This window comes from Lepisosteus platostomus, chromosome 23 (assembly GCF_059453375.1).
Source record: "Lepisosteus platostomus isolate fLepPlt1 chromosome 23, fLepPlt1.hap1, whole genome shotgun sequence".
NCBI classification, from domain to species: domain Eukaryota; kingdom Metazoa; phylum Chordata; class Actinopteri; order Semionotiformes; family Lepisosteidae; genus Lepisosteus; species Lepisosteus platostomus.
The window spans coordinates 12,673,755-12,691,535 of NC_142633.1; the positions used below are offsets into that span (position 1 = coordinate 12,673,755).

At 46.1% G+C, this 17,781-nt stretch overlaps 1 protein-coding gene across 5 annotated transcripts in view; it reads left to right on the top strand.

Annotated features, from left to right (window-relative positions):
• chd5 (chromodomain helicase DNA binding protein 5) overlaps positions 1-17,781 on the top strand; it is a 46,825-nt gene that overhangs the window by 8,647 nt on the left and 20,397 nt on the right. For 3 of the 5 annotated variants that reach the window (XM_088617104.1, XM_088617108.1, XM_088617107.1), the window contains exons 2-16: positions 1,352-1,503; positions 6,458-6,646; positions 7,294-7,412; positions 8,423-8,664; positions 9,206-9,321; positions 9,653-9,776; positions 10,603-10,769; positions 11,683-11,898; positions 12,318-12,524; positions 14,182-14,393; positions 15,127-15,258; positions 15,712-15,817; positions 16,350-16,541; positions 17,067-17,267; positions 17,372-17,509. In XM_088617104.1, the coding sequence (XP_088473230.1) occupies positions 1,352-1,503; positions 6,458-6,646; positions 7,294-7,412; positions 8,423-8,664; positions 9,206-9,321; positions 9,653-9,776; positions 10,603-10,769; positions 11,683-11,898; positions 12,318-12,524; positions 14,182-14,393; positions 15,127-15,258; positions 15,712-15,817; positions 16,350-16,541; positions 17,067-17,267; positions 17,372-17,509 (2,513 nt within the window). The remainder of the gene's footprint in view (positions 1-1,351; positions 1,504-6,457; positions 6,647-7,293; positions 7,413-8,422; positions 8,665-9,205; positions 9,322-9,652; positions 9,777-10,602; positions 10,770-11,682; positions 11,899-12,317; positions 12,525-14,181; positions 14,394-15,126; positions 15,259-15,711; positions 15,818-16,349; positions 16,542-17,066; positions 17,268-17,371; positions 17,510-17,781) is intronic. The other 2 variants (XM_088617105.1, XM_088617106.1) reach the window with 2 other exon arrangements.

Here is a 17,781-nt window from a genome sequence, read left to right on the forward strand (position 1 = left end):
CAGGTAAATTCGTTGTACTGATTAACATCTGTCATCAAGTGCGCTGATCAATAGGGGCGCCCCCGTGAAAGTCACAAGGGAGTCGCACGTGTGGACACAATTAGAATACAGCTCTGTGTACTGTATATCTGTGACACATGCTTTGTGCAAGGGTACAGATGGTGTCTTGTGGGATTCTTCCCTCTTCTTCTTGTAGACTGTTCAGGGGTTTCTGAGCTCTAGATGCCTCATGTACGTCCAGTTTACCCTGCAAATGTCCAGTGGGGCACAAGTCCGGTGAGTAGGGCATTCATGGCGTAACTGTCCTATTCTCCCATTGCACTTAACCCTTTTTAACATGAGCAGTATGTGAATGTGTGCTGTCCTGGCTTAATGTCATGTGTGCATAACCTTGCACAAAGGGCAGTGAGGCCGCAGGACCGGTTCAATGTAGCGCCGTGAAGTCAGGCTGCCATCACTCCTGCAGATTTCTGTAGCGACTAGTCACTTCTGCCAAGACCATTACATACTCGGACCATCAGTGTTGCTGAGTTGCTGTGATTAGCTGTAATGACTTGCCAGGTTAGAAATTACTAGCTGTGAAAACCCCAGAGGGGGAATTGAAGTGCACTGATTCAGTCCAGCCTCCAACAAACTGTGCTGACGGTATAAAAGGAGTTATTTTCTTGATAAGAAGGGCAAATTGGTTCCATTAGGTTTTTACTTCTTTTATTTCTTAAGCAATATTTTTTTTATTTTTCTTTCACTTGGCTTGACACTCAGCAAGTTAAATCACTTCATCGCCTGTACCTAATTAACTATCACTAATGAGGTGATTCAGTGTTTATCCTGGCAGTAAATGTTTGTCAAGAATGTCATGACCAGTCATGAGTGATCAATTATTCAAATGGGGCCAAAATATTTAATCAATATCTAAAATTAGTATGCATTGTTTTTCTAAAACCATGGAGATATAATTACGTACCTGAACTTTAGAAAGATGTAAATATTTGTAACAATTTGTATCCGGGTCACAAGGATGGTGAAAATTGTAAAAGTGCAGTTAAAGAAGATGAGTAGTCACTTTTTTCACTCTTCAAGATGAGAAGAAATCAGACAGATGGAATAGTAGAACCTCAAACAGAAAAGCACTGAATGCAAACAGGTAACGACATGAGTGATGTAGGTTTTCCTGTTGTGTGTTGTGATGCTATATGCGATATCTCTCGTGTAAAAGTCATCAGTCTTGTATAATGAAGAGAGCTCTGTAGGTTTGGATCCTTCAGTCACCTGCTGTTCCAGTGGAGTGTTTTGTGCAGGAATCGTCTCAACAAGGCTGTGCGGTTGAGCCGTGTCCTGTCTCTGTCTTCAGAGGAAGAGGAGGAGGAGGAGGCTGAACCCATGGCGCTGGGATCTCTGGAGAGGTTCTTCTCCGAGGAGGACTCCGTCAAACAGCACAAGAAGAAGAAACCTCGCAAGCCGAAGGAGGGCAAGACCCCCAAAGTGAAGAAGAGGAAGAAGGAGGTTAGACCACTGCCTTCCCCTTTGCAGCAGAACTAATAGTATAGCAATGCTCTCGCTGTCTCGGGTTCATCTGTCAGGGTGGTGTGCAGAAATCTCATGTTTAGCTTTCTTGAGCACGCAAGCCAATAAAAGTCTGGAAATTCACAGGGGGAATGGACTTACAGTATGTGCAACATAGGACTAGAAATAAGAATTTGAATCTGTCTTAATGTTTTTTATGTAAGTAAATTTTGCATGACCTACAGGGAAAAAAATGATCATATTTAAAAATTCTGCATTAGGGAATTCATACTGTGAACGGCATGCAATCACATCCATTCACACCACGTACTGGGTGGTTCTCTTGAACTTGATCTTCTTGCAGGTGCGATTTTCAGGGGAGGGAAAATTTTCAGTGTTTGTGCTAATGGATCAATTAGCATAACAGGCATGAAGAAAGATCTTGAAACATTTGCGTTGTCAACTTCTCAGTTACAAACAGGGAAATGATGCCAAGGACAGTAAAAATCTGTGACTGCAGCAACAGCTTTGGTAGACGAAGACTGCACAAATGACAGCTTCTGAATCATTTCAGCTGCTGGTGTGTAGCGTGCCTCCCAGAGTCAGGCACAGACCTGGCGGCTGTGGGGTGGAAGGGGGAGCCCTCTGTATCTCAGGCAGACCCCCACCTAGATACGGAGACCACCCTCAGTGCAAGCCGATCCCCATGCTCTCTCATGTATTCTAGAGTTGTGTGGGATTTCAGTCTGATACCTTCTGTTTGAACTTGCCTTTTCAGTAAACCCTGAACAACTCTCTTCTGCCGAGCTGTGTTCATTAGCAGCTTTTTCAAAGCGATTCTGTAGAAAAGCAAAACTGAAGCGGTGCTTTGCATTGAGCTGGGGTGGAGCTGATCCAGCATCCTGAGCCTGTACCTTAAAATCTACCTATGAGCTGCCTTATCTGCATGTGAGATACACAGAATCTTGTAATTGAGGCATTTCTGAACAAAGGAAAACTCCAGATCCACACAGCTTTGCATTTGATTCTCACAATAACTTCATTAGGGGACTTGATCCTGGGGCTTTTTTTGCGGAGACTTTAATAAGCTTTTAAACATGAATGCTGCTACGGATGATTTACACAAAATGTGTAAATGAAGGGTGCAATAGTGGCATGGCTGGCCGTGTAGCTGTCTCGCAGCTCTTGGGTGCTGGGTTAGATTCCGGACTGTGATCCATCTGTGTGGCATTGTTTTTGCATGTTCTGTCCGTGTTTGCTTGGATTTTCTCCAGTTGTTCTGATTTCCTCTGATATTCCAGAAACATGCAGACTGTGTTAATTGGTGCCTCTCAGTTGTCTGTCTGTGTGTGCCCTGCAATTGATTGGCATCCTATCCAGGGTATATCCCAGCCTAACATCTATGGGATGAAGCAACTCTGAATAATGGAGTCATAAATTAGGCTTTACACATTACCTCATCTGATATTGTTGCTTAATCACTGTCCGCAGCAAATAGATCATCCTAATCATCTGCTTCTATGGGCTGTGGTGGTTTGGAACAAGCAGCCAGACATGTTGGTGGGTAGGTATAATGCACTAGTAAGATTTAGAAAAACCTGAAGTGTGTCACAGACAGTAAGTACGGTTGACCTCAGCACACAGATCTGTCTCTTGAACCCTGAGGTTGAGATGCCCTTTCCACCACTAGGCTGGTAAATTCCCAGGTTGGCTCTGGCTGCTCATTCAGTGGGCTGGGATGTGCCAGCTTTCTGTTGCAGTCCAGTCCATCCGTAGGATGTGTCCTCCTTCTCTTTTTCTGACAGCCCAGAGGAAGCAGGTAGAGTCTTGGGCACCACACTGTGGTTATGAAGACATTAGCTCTTTACCTGCAGACTGTAGGAAAAAGTGGAACATTTTACATTTTGATCCCGAGTTGGGTTTGGACCTCACTGGGAAAGATGATGATTTATGTGAATATTTTTGGCATTGCGGTATGGAGGATTTAGGCAGAAGTTTTACTTCCTCTGATCATTATACAGTGCTAACAGGTTAGGCTGTCTAGAAAAAAGCCAGCAGTAACAACAATCTGAGAGCATGAGCCATTTTGTTTAACAACATGAATATGAATTCCTGCTCAGGGACTATCAGCTTATTAATAATGCACTCCAGAGTGGCAGAAACCTTGAAAAGACTCTATGAAACAAACATCAATGCATCTAATTATTTTGCATTCAAGTAAATTGATATTTCTGAAATTGTTATTTGGAGGAAGCTGTTTTAGGAAGTTTTCCACAACTTTAAAATCTGAGAAGTTGTTTTGATTGGAAATGCTTTCTAATTGTTTAATGTGTTTTTATCTCACTCTGATGATGAAATGAAATGGAAATAGTTGCTGCCAAACTAAAATCTCAGTTGACTCAAAAGGCATTGCACTTCTTTTCTTTTTGTTAGAGAAAACGTACATAGAACTTTCCACTGCTACCAAATTTGCTCTGACTTCCACTCCACTGGTGAGGAATGGAAGGCAGATGAGGCCTCTGATCAGTGACGCTCGCTGCAGCACAGGGAAGCCCTTGATCCTGTATGGAGTCCCCCAGCTGCTGTAGCTCCGTTCCCTCGGTTTCTCACCCTCTGCCTGAGACAGGCTGCCCTGTGAAATGCAGATGGAAAACCCCCTCGTCTCCATGCGAGCGGGATACATCCACTCACTTCTCTCTGCACGCTGTCTCTGCTGCCTCCCGTTGTCAACAGTCCGTTTTCTACTCAAGGACCAGTCCTGGAAAGTTATTGTAGCTTCTAGGAGTTTATCGTTCAAGACCACGGCCCGTCCTCTGCTCTGTCACAGGCGGTGCCAGCGAGAGCACCAGCTCGTCCTACACGTGCCCAGACAGAGCTGACCTAGCTGGGGGACTGCTAGCGCTACCCAGACTGCCTGGACCATTTCTTTCACCTGGACTGGGTTTTTTTTTCTGTCCTCTCTCTCTGACTTCGTACTTCGAAATCCCTGGGTCTACATTTCAAAGTGGAGTTCCGTGGCCCGCGCGGAGCAGGCAGCACGGAAGGTCACTGATTGGCTGCACGGACACCTCTGTGTCTTCTGCAGCCTCTCAGCCTCTACAGCTGCTGCTGTGAAAGGCCTGGCCCTGTAATCAGTTCTAGGGTTTGAAGTCTAGGGTTTAGTAAGGTCAATCAGCCTTTGCAGGCCCCCTCTCTCTTTTTGCTCAAGGGAACACCAGGGGTGTTGGTGAAATCCAAGCATGGGCAAGCTCTTCAAAGCATTGCCCTGTCTGACTCATTGCCCATGGCATGGTGTGGAGTTGTAGGTGAGTCAGCCCTCCTCACCCTTTGATTGTAGCTGGCCTTGCTGACAACTGGTGTCCAGGGCAGAGGAGGGATCCTGCCATACACATGGTCACCCCATGCCCCTGTTTGAACCCACTTGGCGCATTGTGTTCTTCTTGACCCCAGTGGCTGCGATTTTTCCGCGAACAAAGACTTCGATGTAATTGAAAAGCGAAAATGTAATTACCAAATCTTAATTGGTTATTACCGTTTGAATGTGATTAAGCATAGATGTGAGCAGCAACACAAGGGAATTTGAACATACGGGTTGCCCACATGCTCAGTGAAAATGTTTTATCCCGTCTCCATCTTATTTATGTGTGATACTGGGTGTGCTGAACAAAGGTGCAGCACAGAAGAAATCAAATTCAGCTTTTTAAAGCTGATCAATTCAAAAGGCCTGTCAATTAACGGGCAGTTAGTGGCAGGTGAAATGTAAACCGTACTATACTGTTGTATGAAAACTGCTTGTGAATCCACTGTTTGCTTTCTGTGCTTACAGCACCTCCCACCTCCCCTTCCTGCACCCCCCTGTCGTCCCCCCCAGGTTAGTAAATGAGAGTTGTCTAGACAGGCAGTAGTATACAGGCACTGCAACGATGAGCCGCCGCATAATAAGCTCGTTATGCAAACGTGTCTGATTGGGTGGTGCATGCTCATTGGCTGCCAGGAAGAAGTCCAGACACTGTACAGTTCAGTAACCATGGCAACGCAGATGGGCGGCTTGTTGGGTTGGTGCTTTGCTGCAACATTAGCTGCTGCACTGTCTGAGCAGATCAGCACAGCATCACAGCTGCACTGTACCAGCACAGTCCGCATAGGGCCCCCCCTTTTCCCACGCAGCACCCCGAGACTGGACACGGCACCCAAGCCACCCTGCTGCCCAGCTTTTTAAAGTGCAAAAAACATTTTTTTTAGGAACCGATTCCTTTTCTGTGTGTTTAAACACAATACAGAGATGTGTATTTTCATTTGCAAGTGTAGATGCTTGAATTGGCTGTTCGTTGGTGGGCTGCATTGCTGAGGGACTGCGTGCCCTGGTTTTGTGTTGCTAACAGCACAGTTGTCTGTAATTACAGAGAAAATATGGATGTGACTGTGTCATTGTTTCTCTGCCCTTGTCGACTGTACATCACTGCAAAACAGGGCTTTTATGAAACCGTTCGAGACAAAATAAAAAAGATAATAATGTCAAGTCAAAGTGTAAATTAGCAATGCAGAATTGCTCATGGTGTTTTATACTTGAAAAAATAAGTAATATTCACAGGTTTTTTTTCAGTATAGTATCTCTGTCTGGAATTTTGTTTGTTCAGGAACAGATGCTGTTTCTTGTTCCCTGAGTGCTGGAAAAATGACCTGATGTCTTCTTGCATGTGCGATCCTAAATTGCTAGATTTGTCCCTTTGAACTGCTGCAATTTCTTTTGGAAATGAGGCTAATAACTATGCTCTGGAGTAAAGAGATGTGATAATCATGTCATTAACGGCCCAGAGGCCTGGAGCCAGTACGGTCAGTCCCCCACAGCTCTGCGTGCAGACTGTCCATGCAGGGGCCGGGTGCCCTGGTTGGTCCTGATGGCCGTCCCTGTGCCGCTCTGTGCTTCCTCTCTGTGCGCCTCTGCGTTCTGCAGGGCGGGGGCAGCGACGCCGACGAGGCTTCGGAGCGCGAGGAAGGGCAGGCGGAGAAGTCGGAGAGCGAGGGCAGCGACTACTCGCCGGTCAAAAAGAAGAAGAAGAAGCCGAGGGAGAAGAAAGAGAAGAAAACCAAGCGCAGGAAGAAAGACGAGGAGGAGGATGAGGATGAAGACGTGAGTCTCAAGGTGAGACAGCGTCAGGAAGCCTGGAATGGGACAGGTGGGAAGGGTGGGGAAGGCAGCATTCCTCTAGAGCTTCCTCTTCTGTGTCAGCGGCTCTGTATGGGTGCTGGCGATGATGTAAGTCCAGGGAAGAGTGTCCATCAAACGAAATTAAATTCTTATTAGTCCATTAAATTCTCCAAGGCCCCCTCTCTGCACCAGCTGCAGCAGAAATGTATAAGGAGGCAAAATACGCCATCATCTAACTCTGGTGCTGTCTGATATTAAGGATTTGGGAGGGGAAGGCCCCCTTAACCCCTCAGTGAAGACTCTGGCCTTCATTCTGTCTGTGATCTCAGTGGACTGCCATATTGATTAGATTCAGGTTTGGGTGCAAAAATGTCATGGTGTATTTTGCGCAGAAAATTTGCGCTGCCTTTGTGACAATGTGATGTGCCGAACGGATTTTGTAGAAGACTAATTAGCAGAGCTCGATTGCTGTGGGTGTTCTCTGAGGCCGGGGAACTTTCTAGTTGCGTGAAGTGTTCTGATTCTCCTCGTCAATGGGCTGGCTTTGTCGAGTCATGTGTTTAGACCAAATGAGGGTTCCTTGCATGTTGCTCTGATTTTTGCTTTTTGTACTTCCGCTAACCTCCCCCCACTTCACAAAGGAGCCCAAGTCTTCAGGACAGCTGATGCAGGAGTGGGGTCTGGAAGATGTGGACTATGCCTTCTCAGAGGAGGATTATCGCACCCTGACCAACTACAAGGCCTTCAGCCAGTTTCTGAGGTGAGCTGGGAAGCAGCAGGGCTGGCTGTCCAAGGATACCCAGCCAGTTCTCCGTGTAAGTGTATGTTGCACAATACCATGGTAGGAATGATTAAGCATGCCAGTTGAATTCAGTGCTCTGCTGAAGATGACACTGGAAAACTGGTATTAAGAATACAGTTTGGAGTTGACAATATAATAAATTAATATTTAGAATAAAAGAAGAAGATCCCACAAGACACATTTTGTCCTACATGGTCAGCTGGTAGAGATCGTTGGTTCCTAAACATTTCCTGGCGCAATCATGATTAATAATCAGTGTGATGTCAAAGTTAATAGTATAGTGAAAAACCATGATAGGGTATATTCTTTCACAGATAGGCAAGACATTTTAGTGCATGCCAGGAAATTATGATTCAGTTTTATGAGCTGTTATTGTTTTTTTTAGGTTATCTGTCACAGCAGGCTTTGATCATATATTGCAAAATGCTAAACATCACCTAGAGAAAATTGTTAATTCAGCAATTATGCTTATATGCTGTGATTTCCCAGTTCTCACACTGTATAGTGAGTGGTCTCATAGCCAGGCTGAGTCTGTTGCTGTTTATCAGTCTCATCTGGCTTAATCTTTTCCATCTGGGAGGCATTACAAATCTATTAAAATGAACAGTAGTCATGTTAGAAATGGTTTTAATCCTTTTGCGATGTAAATGGTTGTGTGCAACATTGAGTGCACTGTGCCTCCTGGCATGTAAGGGCTCTGTGTACTGTTTTTGTTTAAGTCCATACCATGATTCTCTCTCTGTCTGTTTTGCTTTTCTCCTGCCCCCTCACTCTCTTGCGTGCATGATCTTTCAATCATTCTGTGCTTCCTTCCCCCCAACCTCCCTCACTCTCGTTTACTCTTTCTTCCTTTTCTCTCTCTTTCTCTGCATCTTCTTCTCAATCTCTTCTGCTGTCCCCCTCCCCTCTGTGTGTTTCTACTCCTGTCGGTCCTTCCTCCCTCTCTCTTCCTCTCCCTGCTTGTTCAGGCCTCTCATTGCCAAGAAGAACCCTAAGATCCCCATGTCCAAGATGATGACTGTGCTGGGTGCCAAGTGGCGAGAGTTCAGTGCCAACAACCCTTTCAAGGGCACCTCGGCCGCCGCCGCTGCCGCCGCCGTGGCCGCAGCCGTGGAAACGGTGACTGTGGCACCGCCGGTCTCGGTCAGCAGCATGCAGCAGCCCTCACAGCCTGGGCCAATCAGAAAAGCCAAAACAAAAGAAGGCAAAGGTGAGGAGTACCAATCAGACGAGACCTTGCTGTCATGTTACAGATACCCTCTCTTTTTCTATTGGACTTTTTTGGCACTTTCGTTTTCTTTCAGCTTTATTTGAACTGCTTTTTAAGGATGATTTTAGAATTAAAAGCAGAATGTTAAAAAAACTTTATCAAACCAAATTCGTTGAATTTATTTCTGTGGCTCACATCTGGGACTGCATCAAGTCTTTTTCAACTGGTCAGTTAGCAGCAAACCAAGGTTCAGTAAGCATTGGAGAAAGCTACTTAGTTTATCTCATACCAGTTATCTTATGACAGGAATGATAGGGTTTCTGGAACGACTACCCCGTTGTGTTCAGGCCTTATTCTTTCTGACTCAGTGCTGTAAACTCCACAACATCGGTTTTACTGCTGAGCTGCTGGAAGGGCTTTCATTAGAAAGCCATGGGTTTAACACAGCAGTCCGTGCTTACTGTGTGTGCTGAGGTGGATGGCTCATTCAAGTGATTGCCAGTACTAGCCTCTGAGCTCCTGAGTGCCTCTGCCATTCCAGGGCCTGGGGTGAGGAGGAAAACCAAGAGCCTGAAGGAGGCCAAGAAGAAAGGGAAAGGCAAGAAGGTGAAACTGAAGATGGGGGCACAGAGTGGCAAGAGGAAAAAGGGCTCTTCGGTAAGGCAGGAGCTGGTCAGCACAGCGGCAGGGATCCTGATCAGGGACCGAGAGCACAAATACAAGCATGGAAATATATCCTTGTGTGTTCATCAGCCACAAAGACATCTGATTTTGTTAAGAGGGAGTAGCTGGATGTGACATGAACCTGAATGTTCTCTTATAGAATTTATTGTTATCGTACCTAGAAATTCTTAAAACCAATGGGATTCGTGGCTTCTTTCTTCAGCTAGCAGGTACTGCATGTGCATGCGCGAGGGATGTCGATGTTCCTCTTGTGCGCTCGTGTGTTTGCTCCTGATCGGGCCTCTGTCCCCTCTCTCATTCTCAGAGCGAGGAGGAGGATCGTGAAGAGTCCGACTTCGACAACGCCAGCATCCACAGTGCCTCTGTGCGCTCTGATGCTTCCGGGGCCCCCAAAAAGAAGGGGCGCAGGGGCCGGAAGAAGAAGAAAAGTAAGGGGGAAGCTCATAATGCCATGAGGCCAGGGGCAACGGGAGCTTCCTAGTGACTTCCCAGTGGAAATCATGACTATAACAGTCTGTAACTGGAAATCTGTGATAGGCACAGAAATACCATCATATAGAAATTAAGGGGACAAAATAAGTAAATAATAGGATAAGGATCTCATGATGGTGAGGTAGAATGATTGTTGTGTAGTCTTGGGAAGAACACTACTCTGAGGAGCTGAGAGGTAAATTCTCCATTAGTGACAGTGGCACCCTTGATACTAACCCATTGAACCCTGTAACAAAGGAAGGAGATGCAGATGTGGAAGAATGGAGGGGCAGTGTTAAACTGATTTAAACAGCAGTCTGGAAAATAGAGACCATTCTAGCCAGAGCAACTGCTTTATATCCTTAAGTATCTACACATTCTTAGAGCTGGATTTGAACTGTACCATAGAACAATTTAACATTCACATAATTATCACATTTTTCTAGTGTGAGAGTATTTCACCACTTTAAAAAAGGAATTAATTTTTTAGCATGATTTGCAGTCTGCCTTCTCGTGTTCTTCAGAACTGAATTCCAAAAGAATTTTCTTCCTTGCCTCTTGCGGTTACTGTAGGGGGTTTAGCAGTGAAAACATCAGCAGAAACATTTGGTTTTGATGTATCCAAGAGAGTTTGAACTGTCATATGAAACTCTTTCCTCCTAGTTGAAGGAATGTCTAGTTTGGGGTGTACTGTTGCAAGCAGTGTGTACTGTATGGGAGCAGGATCACGAGTCCGGGAGTCTGCTGGGCAGGTGATTGCATGGTCGCTTGTGTTTTCTCGAGTTGAAGAAGGGGATGGCTATGAGACGGATCACCAGGACTACTGCGAGGTGTGCCAGCAGGGCGGCGAGATTATCCTGTGCGACACCTGCCCCCGGGCTTACCACCTGGTGTGCCTGGACCCCGAGCTGGAGAAAGCCCCCGAGGGCAAGTGGAGCTGCCCCCACTGTGTAAGAGAGCGGCGCCGTACACCCCCACATGCTCGGTGACGCGTCACACACCCCTCCCCCTACAGGTCGAGAGAAATCCCATAATAATACTACTAGTAATCATTCCTTAGACCTATATAGCTCTTTTCTGGACACTCCTCCCAAAAGTGTTTGACAGGTCATGGGGACTCCCCTCCAACACCAGTGTGCAGCCCCACCTGGATGATGTGAGCAGCCAGAGTGCACCAGTACACTCCCCACACACCAGCTCTCAGTGGGGAGGAGAGCAGAGTGATGAAGCCAGTTCAGAGATGGGGATTATCAGGAGGCTATGTTTGGTGAAGGCCAGGGAGAAATCTGGCCAGGACTCCGGGGTTACACCCCTACACTTTTCGAGAAACACCCTGGGATTTTTAATGACCACAGAGAGTCAGGACCTCGGCTTTACGTCTCATCCGAAGGACGGCGCCTTTTTACAGTACAGCGTCCCCGTCACTATACTGGGGCATTAGGACCCGCATGGACCGCAGGTTGAGCACCCCCTGCTGGCCCCACTAATACTTCTTCCAGCAGAAACCTTTTTCCCAGGAGGTCTCCCCTAGCTTCAGTGGGTTGCCAGTTGTGAGTTGCAGGGTGATATCACTGCTGGCACTACCTACACTGTGAAAGGCAAGATTGCCGGTATCCACACACTGCAGGAGACAAACTTACAACGTCTCAATAGTGCTTTTGTTCAGTAATAAAAACAGAAATGTACTTTACCCTAAGAGAAATAATCTTTAAACAGCCAGAAGCTGTATTGGGATTGGCACATTTTATACACGGAGCTTAAATCACCACTAAATGTCGATACCAGCTGTTTAAAGATGGTTGATTGTGAAAGGCTTTGGTTCTGACAAGTGCTGGTGGAATGTGGTGTGCGGCCGTCTTGCAGGAGAAAGAGGGAATCCAGTGGGAGCCTAAGGAGGACGAGGAGGAAGAAGAGCCGGTGGGTGAGGAGGAGGACGATCACATGGAGTTCTGCCGGGTGTGCAAGGACGGAGGGGAGCTTCTGTGCTGCGACACCTGTCCTTCCTCCTATCACATCCACTGCCTCAACCCGCCCCTGCCTGAGATACCCAATGGAGAGTGGCTGTGCCCTCGCTGCACGGTGAGTAACATGTCCTCCATCCAATCACAGCCGGCCCTGGTCTGTGACACATCCGAGCGAGCTCATTCAGTGTGGAGTGTCTGCTCTTCCACTGAAGCACAGCTCATTGTTTCTAATGGAAATATATGGCATGCTTAGGCTTGGCTTGTATAATGTAATAGTCTTCCTTGTGACTAAGGACTGCTTTAGAAAACAGTTCTGAATTTTCCCCACAAATGCCTATGTATTTTGCCACTTTGCTTTTTATTTTATGGAAAAAGTATCTAGTAACCACTACGTATGTAACATGACTTTGAGACGTTTCAATTTCATGAATATAAATTTGATCACCTTGACCTGCTGTTTGTGTGCCCTTAGTGTCCTTCAGTCTCTCCTGTTTGTGATCTGTTTTCTTCTCCTTCTGTTCCTGTCATTGCCAGTGCCCCCCTCTGAAAGGAAAAGTGCAGCGAATACTGCACTGGACATGGGGGGACCCCCCCTTGCCTCCTGAGCCCCCCGCAGGCCCTGATGGGGAACCCGCATCCCAGCTGGCCAAACCCCCCCTGAAGGGCCACCCTGAGAGGGAGCTGTTTGTGAAGTGGGCCGGCCTCTCCTACTGGCACTGCTCCTGGGTCACTGAGCTACAGGTGAGCTGCTGATCCGCCTGTCTCTGGTCCAAACAACTCCGTTAACTACTCAATAAATCATCACAACAGCATTTTACTAGTTCATATGAGCATTTGGAAAGTTTCTTATTAAGCGTGCAACGTGAGTTTGTTTTTAATTTGTGTGTTGTATACATTAGCTGACCATATTTTGTGCGTGTAGGTAGGCTTGTGCCTTTTTGTTCGTTTTTGAGAGAGCAGAAATAACTGTAACTAAACAGCCTCTTAATTTCCTTTTTGAAAACCACTTTTGATACCTATTCATTATTGGCCTATATTGAGAGACTGAGAGCACGGTGAAGAGTATTTTGTGTGATCTTTTCCAGTTAATACATTTAATTAAGTATGACATTTTTTTATTTTTATATTTAAAATTAGCCATGCACCATTTCCTTTAGTTGTATAGGGAGAGAAGTTTGTTGTTTCGCATTTCTGATTTGTACTGTAAATATAGCACTCTCGTCTTATTGCGTTCCAAGAGTCTGAATCCATGATACTATAATTTTATCTCCTGCCAATAGAAAGCAAATTGTTCAAGTGCTATGGCATGTTAGGTGGCTGAATGACTTAAATTTGGAACTTATGAGAAACACTTCAGATTGAAAGGTTCGTCTTTATTTCGGGCTGTAATTTCTGCACATCTGGTATCTAAATGTTGAAAGGGAGGAAAGCTAAATATAAGTCAGTGGATTGTGACAAAAGGACCTTGAAGTAAGTGTGTTCCCAACCTTTGGAGTGCAGAGACAGTGGTCAGTCACACCCACACCCTGCCCCCATCGTGATAGGCAAATAATTGTAAAGGAAATAAATGATTTTATAGCATGATTTATTGTGAATGATGCCAGCCCCAGGGTAGGTTACATGAAGGCAGCCCATTGATTTAGAATCCCTAATGTTCAGCCACATGGGCCTCAAATCTAGAAATGTGCAAGTTAGCCCCAGGTAGAGAAGTCAGCACACTGGTTATAGGTCATTAATTTCAAGGAACTAGCTTGCCTGCATTGGTTTAGGCTTTGCTAATATCATTAATTACAATAATTCTTCACATTTCTGTGGCACATTTTATCCTAAAGGATCCCAAAGCACATTACACATAGGAGGGGACCCACTTTATCTGCCATTGTAATGTGGCACCCTCCAGGGTGAGAAATTAATTCACCATTTGAACTGAGAGGGAATTTAGATGGCACGAATGTGCTAGCCCAGAGCAGAATTTGTCCAGGACGGCAGTGTTAACACCTCAGCCCTTGGTAGGCGCTCTCAGACGTACCTCCTGTGAGATCTTTAATAACCACGTAGTCAGATTTGCGGTTTAACATCTCATTTGAAGGCCAGCAGTCCCCTACAGCACAGTGTCTCTGGTTATGATACTGTGCCACCGGTTTGAAAATACTGATCCAGATGGAAGAGCACCACCTACTGCTGCTCACAGCAACACCACTCACAGCTGCAACCTGGTTTTATTTAGAGGTCTCCCATCCCAGTACCAACCAGGCCCAGCTTCCTTCTCAAGATTCAGCATTTGTTTTGAGTCGGTACCGGTGCCTCTGACAGACAGACAGGCTGTCGCGTCCAGGCGTGTAAGAGAAGGGGCTTCACTGGCTGCCTGCCTGTCTCTCTGCCTGCCCCTGCTGTGCAGCTGGAGCTGTACCACACGGTGATGTACCGCAACTACCAGCGCAAGAACGACATGGACGAGCCGCCGCCGTACGACTACGGCTCCGGGGACGAGGACATGAAGAGCGAGAAGAGGAAGAGCAAGGACCCGCAGTACGCCGCCATGGAGGAGCGTTTCTACCGCTACGGCATCAAGCCAGAGTGGATGATCATCCACCGGATCCTCAACCACAGGTAGCGCAGACCTCCTGCCTCTGCCCGGGGCTTGGCCTCTGCAGCTTCTTCAGCCCCTTCAGCCCCGCTGCTGAAGAGCTATGTGGCACCAGGCCTAATGAAGCGATTACAGAGCCATTAGGTGAATGGAGGAGTGGTGGGTCTGACGTTGCAATAGAATGGAAAGAAAATCTGTCCCAGATCACTGCTCAGGGCTGGCAGTCTGCTCTGGGGGAAAGTACCAGCACTGTAGAAATGGGGTGTTAACAAAAGATACAATTAAGTAATTTGTGCCTCATAAGAGCGTTTTGAGATTAAAAGCACATCTTAAGAATGTTAAGGTCACAAGCCAAAAGAAGTCATTGGACACATCTTGATTGTTTGCTAACAGCTTATCCAGACATTTCTTCTAAGATCCCAGGAAGTCTGTGTCTGAGACAGTTTGTAAAAGGAATTGCCAGTCCCAGGCTCTTCCTCTTAATTTCCATTAATTTCCTTAATTTGATTTTTTTTAAATCATTTTTTCTTTGCTGTTGCGGGGGTCCACTGGGTTGACTTCGTTTGTACCTTTCATTATTAGGAATGCTTATACAAGAACCCCCACATGGGGGGGTACAGCATTGACTTGTTCCACTTTAGTGTGGTAGATTTTTATACCAGTACTTCATTGTACCTTTGCATTCTTAAATATAAAAGAAAAGGCTAGACTGTCCTCCTGACTTTGTGCTTATCTCCCTTGCTGTGTGTGTGCAAGTTTTGATAAGAAGGGAGATGTTCACTACCTGATAAAGTGGAGGGACCTGCCTTATGACCAGTGCACCTGGGAGGTCGATGACTTTGACGTTCCAGAGTACGAAAACTTCAAACAAGCCTACTGGGACCACAGGTGAGCTTGCCTACTGCAGACCTACTGCACGTCTTACTTTGCAATACGACGGGAAGAGCAGAGTAAAATGAGCTTAAACGTAATGAAATCACGGTAGCAGGCATGACAAAGCAGGATAACTCCATGGTAGAAGAATGGTAAAGGTGTGTGCAAAGTGCAAAAATGCACTGTGTTTAAAAAAGATAAATGTCTAAGTGAGATTAGTGCATAAGCAGTACATGAATAACCACCTCAGGATGCTGTTTAAAATGTGACATAATGTCGAGCCAATTGTGTTCACCACTGAAACAGGTGATGTAAAAAGGTGCTCTGAGAGCTGACTGTTTAGATCCTCTTCTTGCTCAGTGAGATCCGCTCAGCACCGTCAGCATTGTGCCCAGCTCTCAGCCAGAGCGATGTCTGTGTCTCTCGGTGACGATCCCCGTGTGTAAAGTCTGCCTGGTGCTCTCACAGGGAGCAGATGCTGGGGGAGGACATCAGGCCCCTGGGAGTGAGGATGGGGAGGAAAGCCAAGGGTGAAGAGAAGCGGGAAAGGCCCCCCGACACCCCCATCGTCGACGTGAGTGAGCACCACCAGGGGGCGCTGCCACGTGGCACCTGTGACCAGGGCTGCAAAACTTTGGCCAAAAACAAGACAAGAATCCTCTTTGTAGAAAATGCAAATGCAAAGACAGGACACAGCTTTGCCAATTCTCAGTATATGTCAGAGCTCATTGTAGGTTCAGATAATAACATTACTTGGCCTTTTACTTGAGAGCCTTCAGATCTCCCACATTAGGGGACAGGGCATTTGACAGGTCAGGTTTGTCATCTGTCTGACTTGGGTGGTGACTTGGGTCTTCACAGGCATACCGGAAACTGGGGTTTGAATGTAGAAATGCATTTTGTTTTTTTTTCCTTCGTTGTCTCATGGTGTTCTCATACTTGATTTGGTCTGGGCAGGTTTTTTGAAGGAGCTCTGTGAATGACCCAGCGGAGCTCCCAAAAACTGTCTGTAATTGTGCTGTAGAACCTGTGGATTGAGATCTAGAGGGACTGTGAAAACCTGATTCATTTGTCTTTACTGGCGCCCTCTTCTTCCCTGTCACCAGCCAACCATCAAGTTTGACAAGCAGCCCTGGTATATTGATGCCACTGGGGGTACCCTGCACCCCTACCAGCTGGAGGGGCTGAACTGGCTGCGCTTCTCCTGGGCTCAGGGCACTGACACCATCCTGGCAGACGAGATGGGGCTGGGCAAGACTGTACAGACCATTGTCTTCCTCTACTCGCTGTATAAGGAGGTGGGCTTAGGGGTCAAGCCTCTTGTGTTTCATGCATCTCCTTGCCTGTAGCTTCTGCATTGACATTGGTATAAGTGCAGAATTGATATTTTCTGACTAGCTGACAACGTCTATATTCACTTCAAAGGTATGCATGTTCTTGTTTCTTGCTTCCACTTGTGTAGATACCCAAACAGATTGATATATATAGGGACGACCTTGTAAAATAGATATAACTAGTACTATACAACCAATACTATTACTATACTACTACTATTATACAATAGTTAAAACTTACCATAACAGTAAAAGTTGAAACTGCAAGTATATTAAAGGTAGCCAAGCTTTCTTTCATCTTAATCAGCTTCTGTAGGACATAAAAAAGATTCTATATTATAATAAAGGATTTCTGTTTCAACACCTGTCTTTGTTGTTGGAATACCGTGGGCATAGTGAAAGTGCTGTACATGGTGGCAGAACCTTATTGAAAAGACACTGTGATCCAGCGTGTAAACTTATGATGGTTTTTGTCTGTGGGCCTCTCAGGGTCACTCGAAGGGCCCCTTCTTGGTGAGCGCCCCTCTTTCCACCATCATTAACTGGGAGAGAGAGTTCGAGATGTGGGCCCCTCACTTCTACGTGGTGACGTACACGGGGGACAAGGACAGTCGTGCCGTGATCCGCGAGAACGAGTTCACCTTCGAGGACAGTGCCATCAAAACCGGCCGCAAGGTTTTCCGCATGAAGGTGGGCAGCCTGGAGCAGAGCTTCTTTCGTTGTAACAGAATTCAGGAAAGCCCATCCTGACCGGTGCCTAATGTGAAAGTTGCTTCTTTCCACTTTTTTGGCAGAAGGACACACCCATTAAGTTCCATGTGCTGCTGACATCATACGAGTTGATTACCATTGACCAGGCCATTCTGGGCTCCATCGACTGGGCCTGCCTTGTGGTGGATGAGGCTCACCGCCTCAAGAACAACCAATCAAAGGTAGGGCATATTTACAGGCAGCCAATCGCATCACTTCATGACAGTGTGATGGCTTGCCACCTGGTTTTTCATGGACAGTTAAAGGATGCAGTTACAACTACTGTATATTGTCAAGTGATCTCAAAGTAAGTTACTGGGCTCTCATTATTTTGTAGCCTGTTACAGAGTTTTGTAAATTAGACACGGCTAAATAACAATGAAGAAGATAACTTCTAAATTTTGTAGCTGCAAAATACTTAGGTAATGTAAATTATTGAGAACAGTTTCACGTA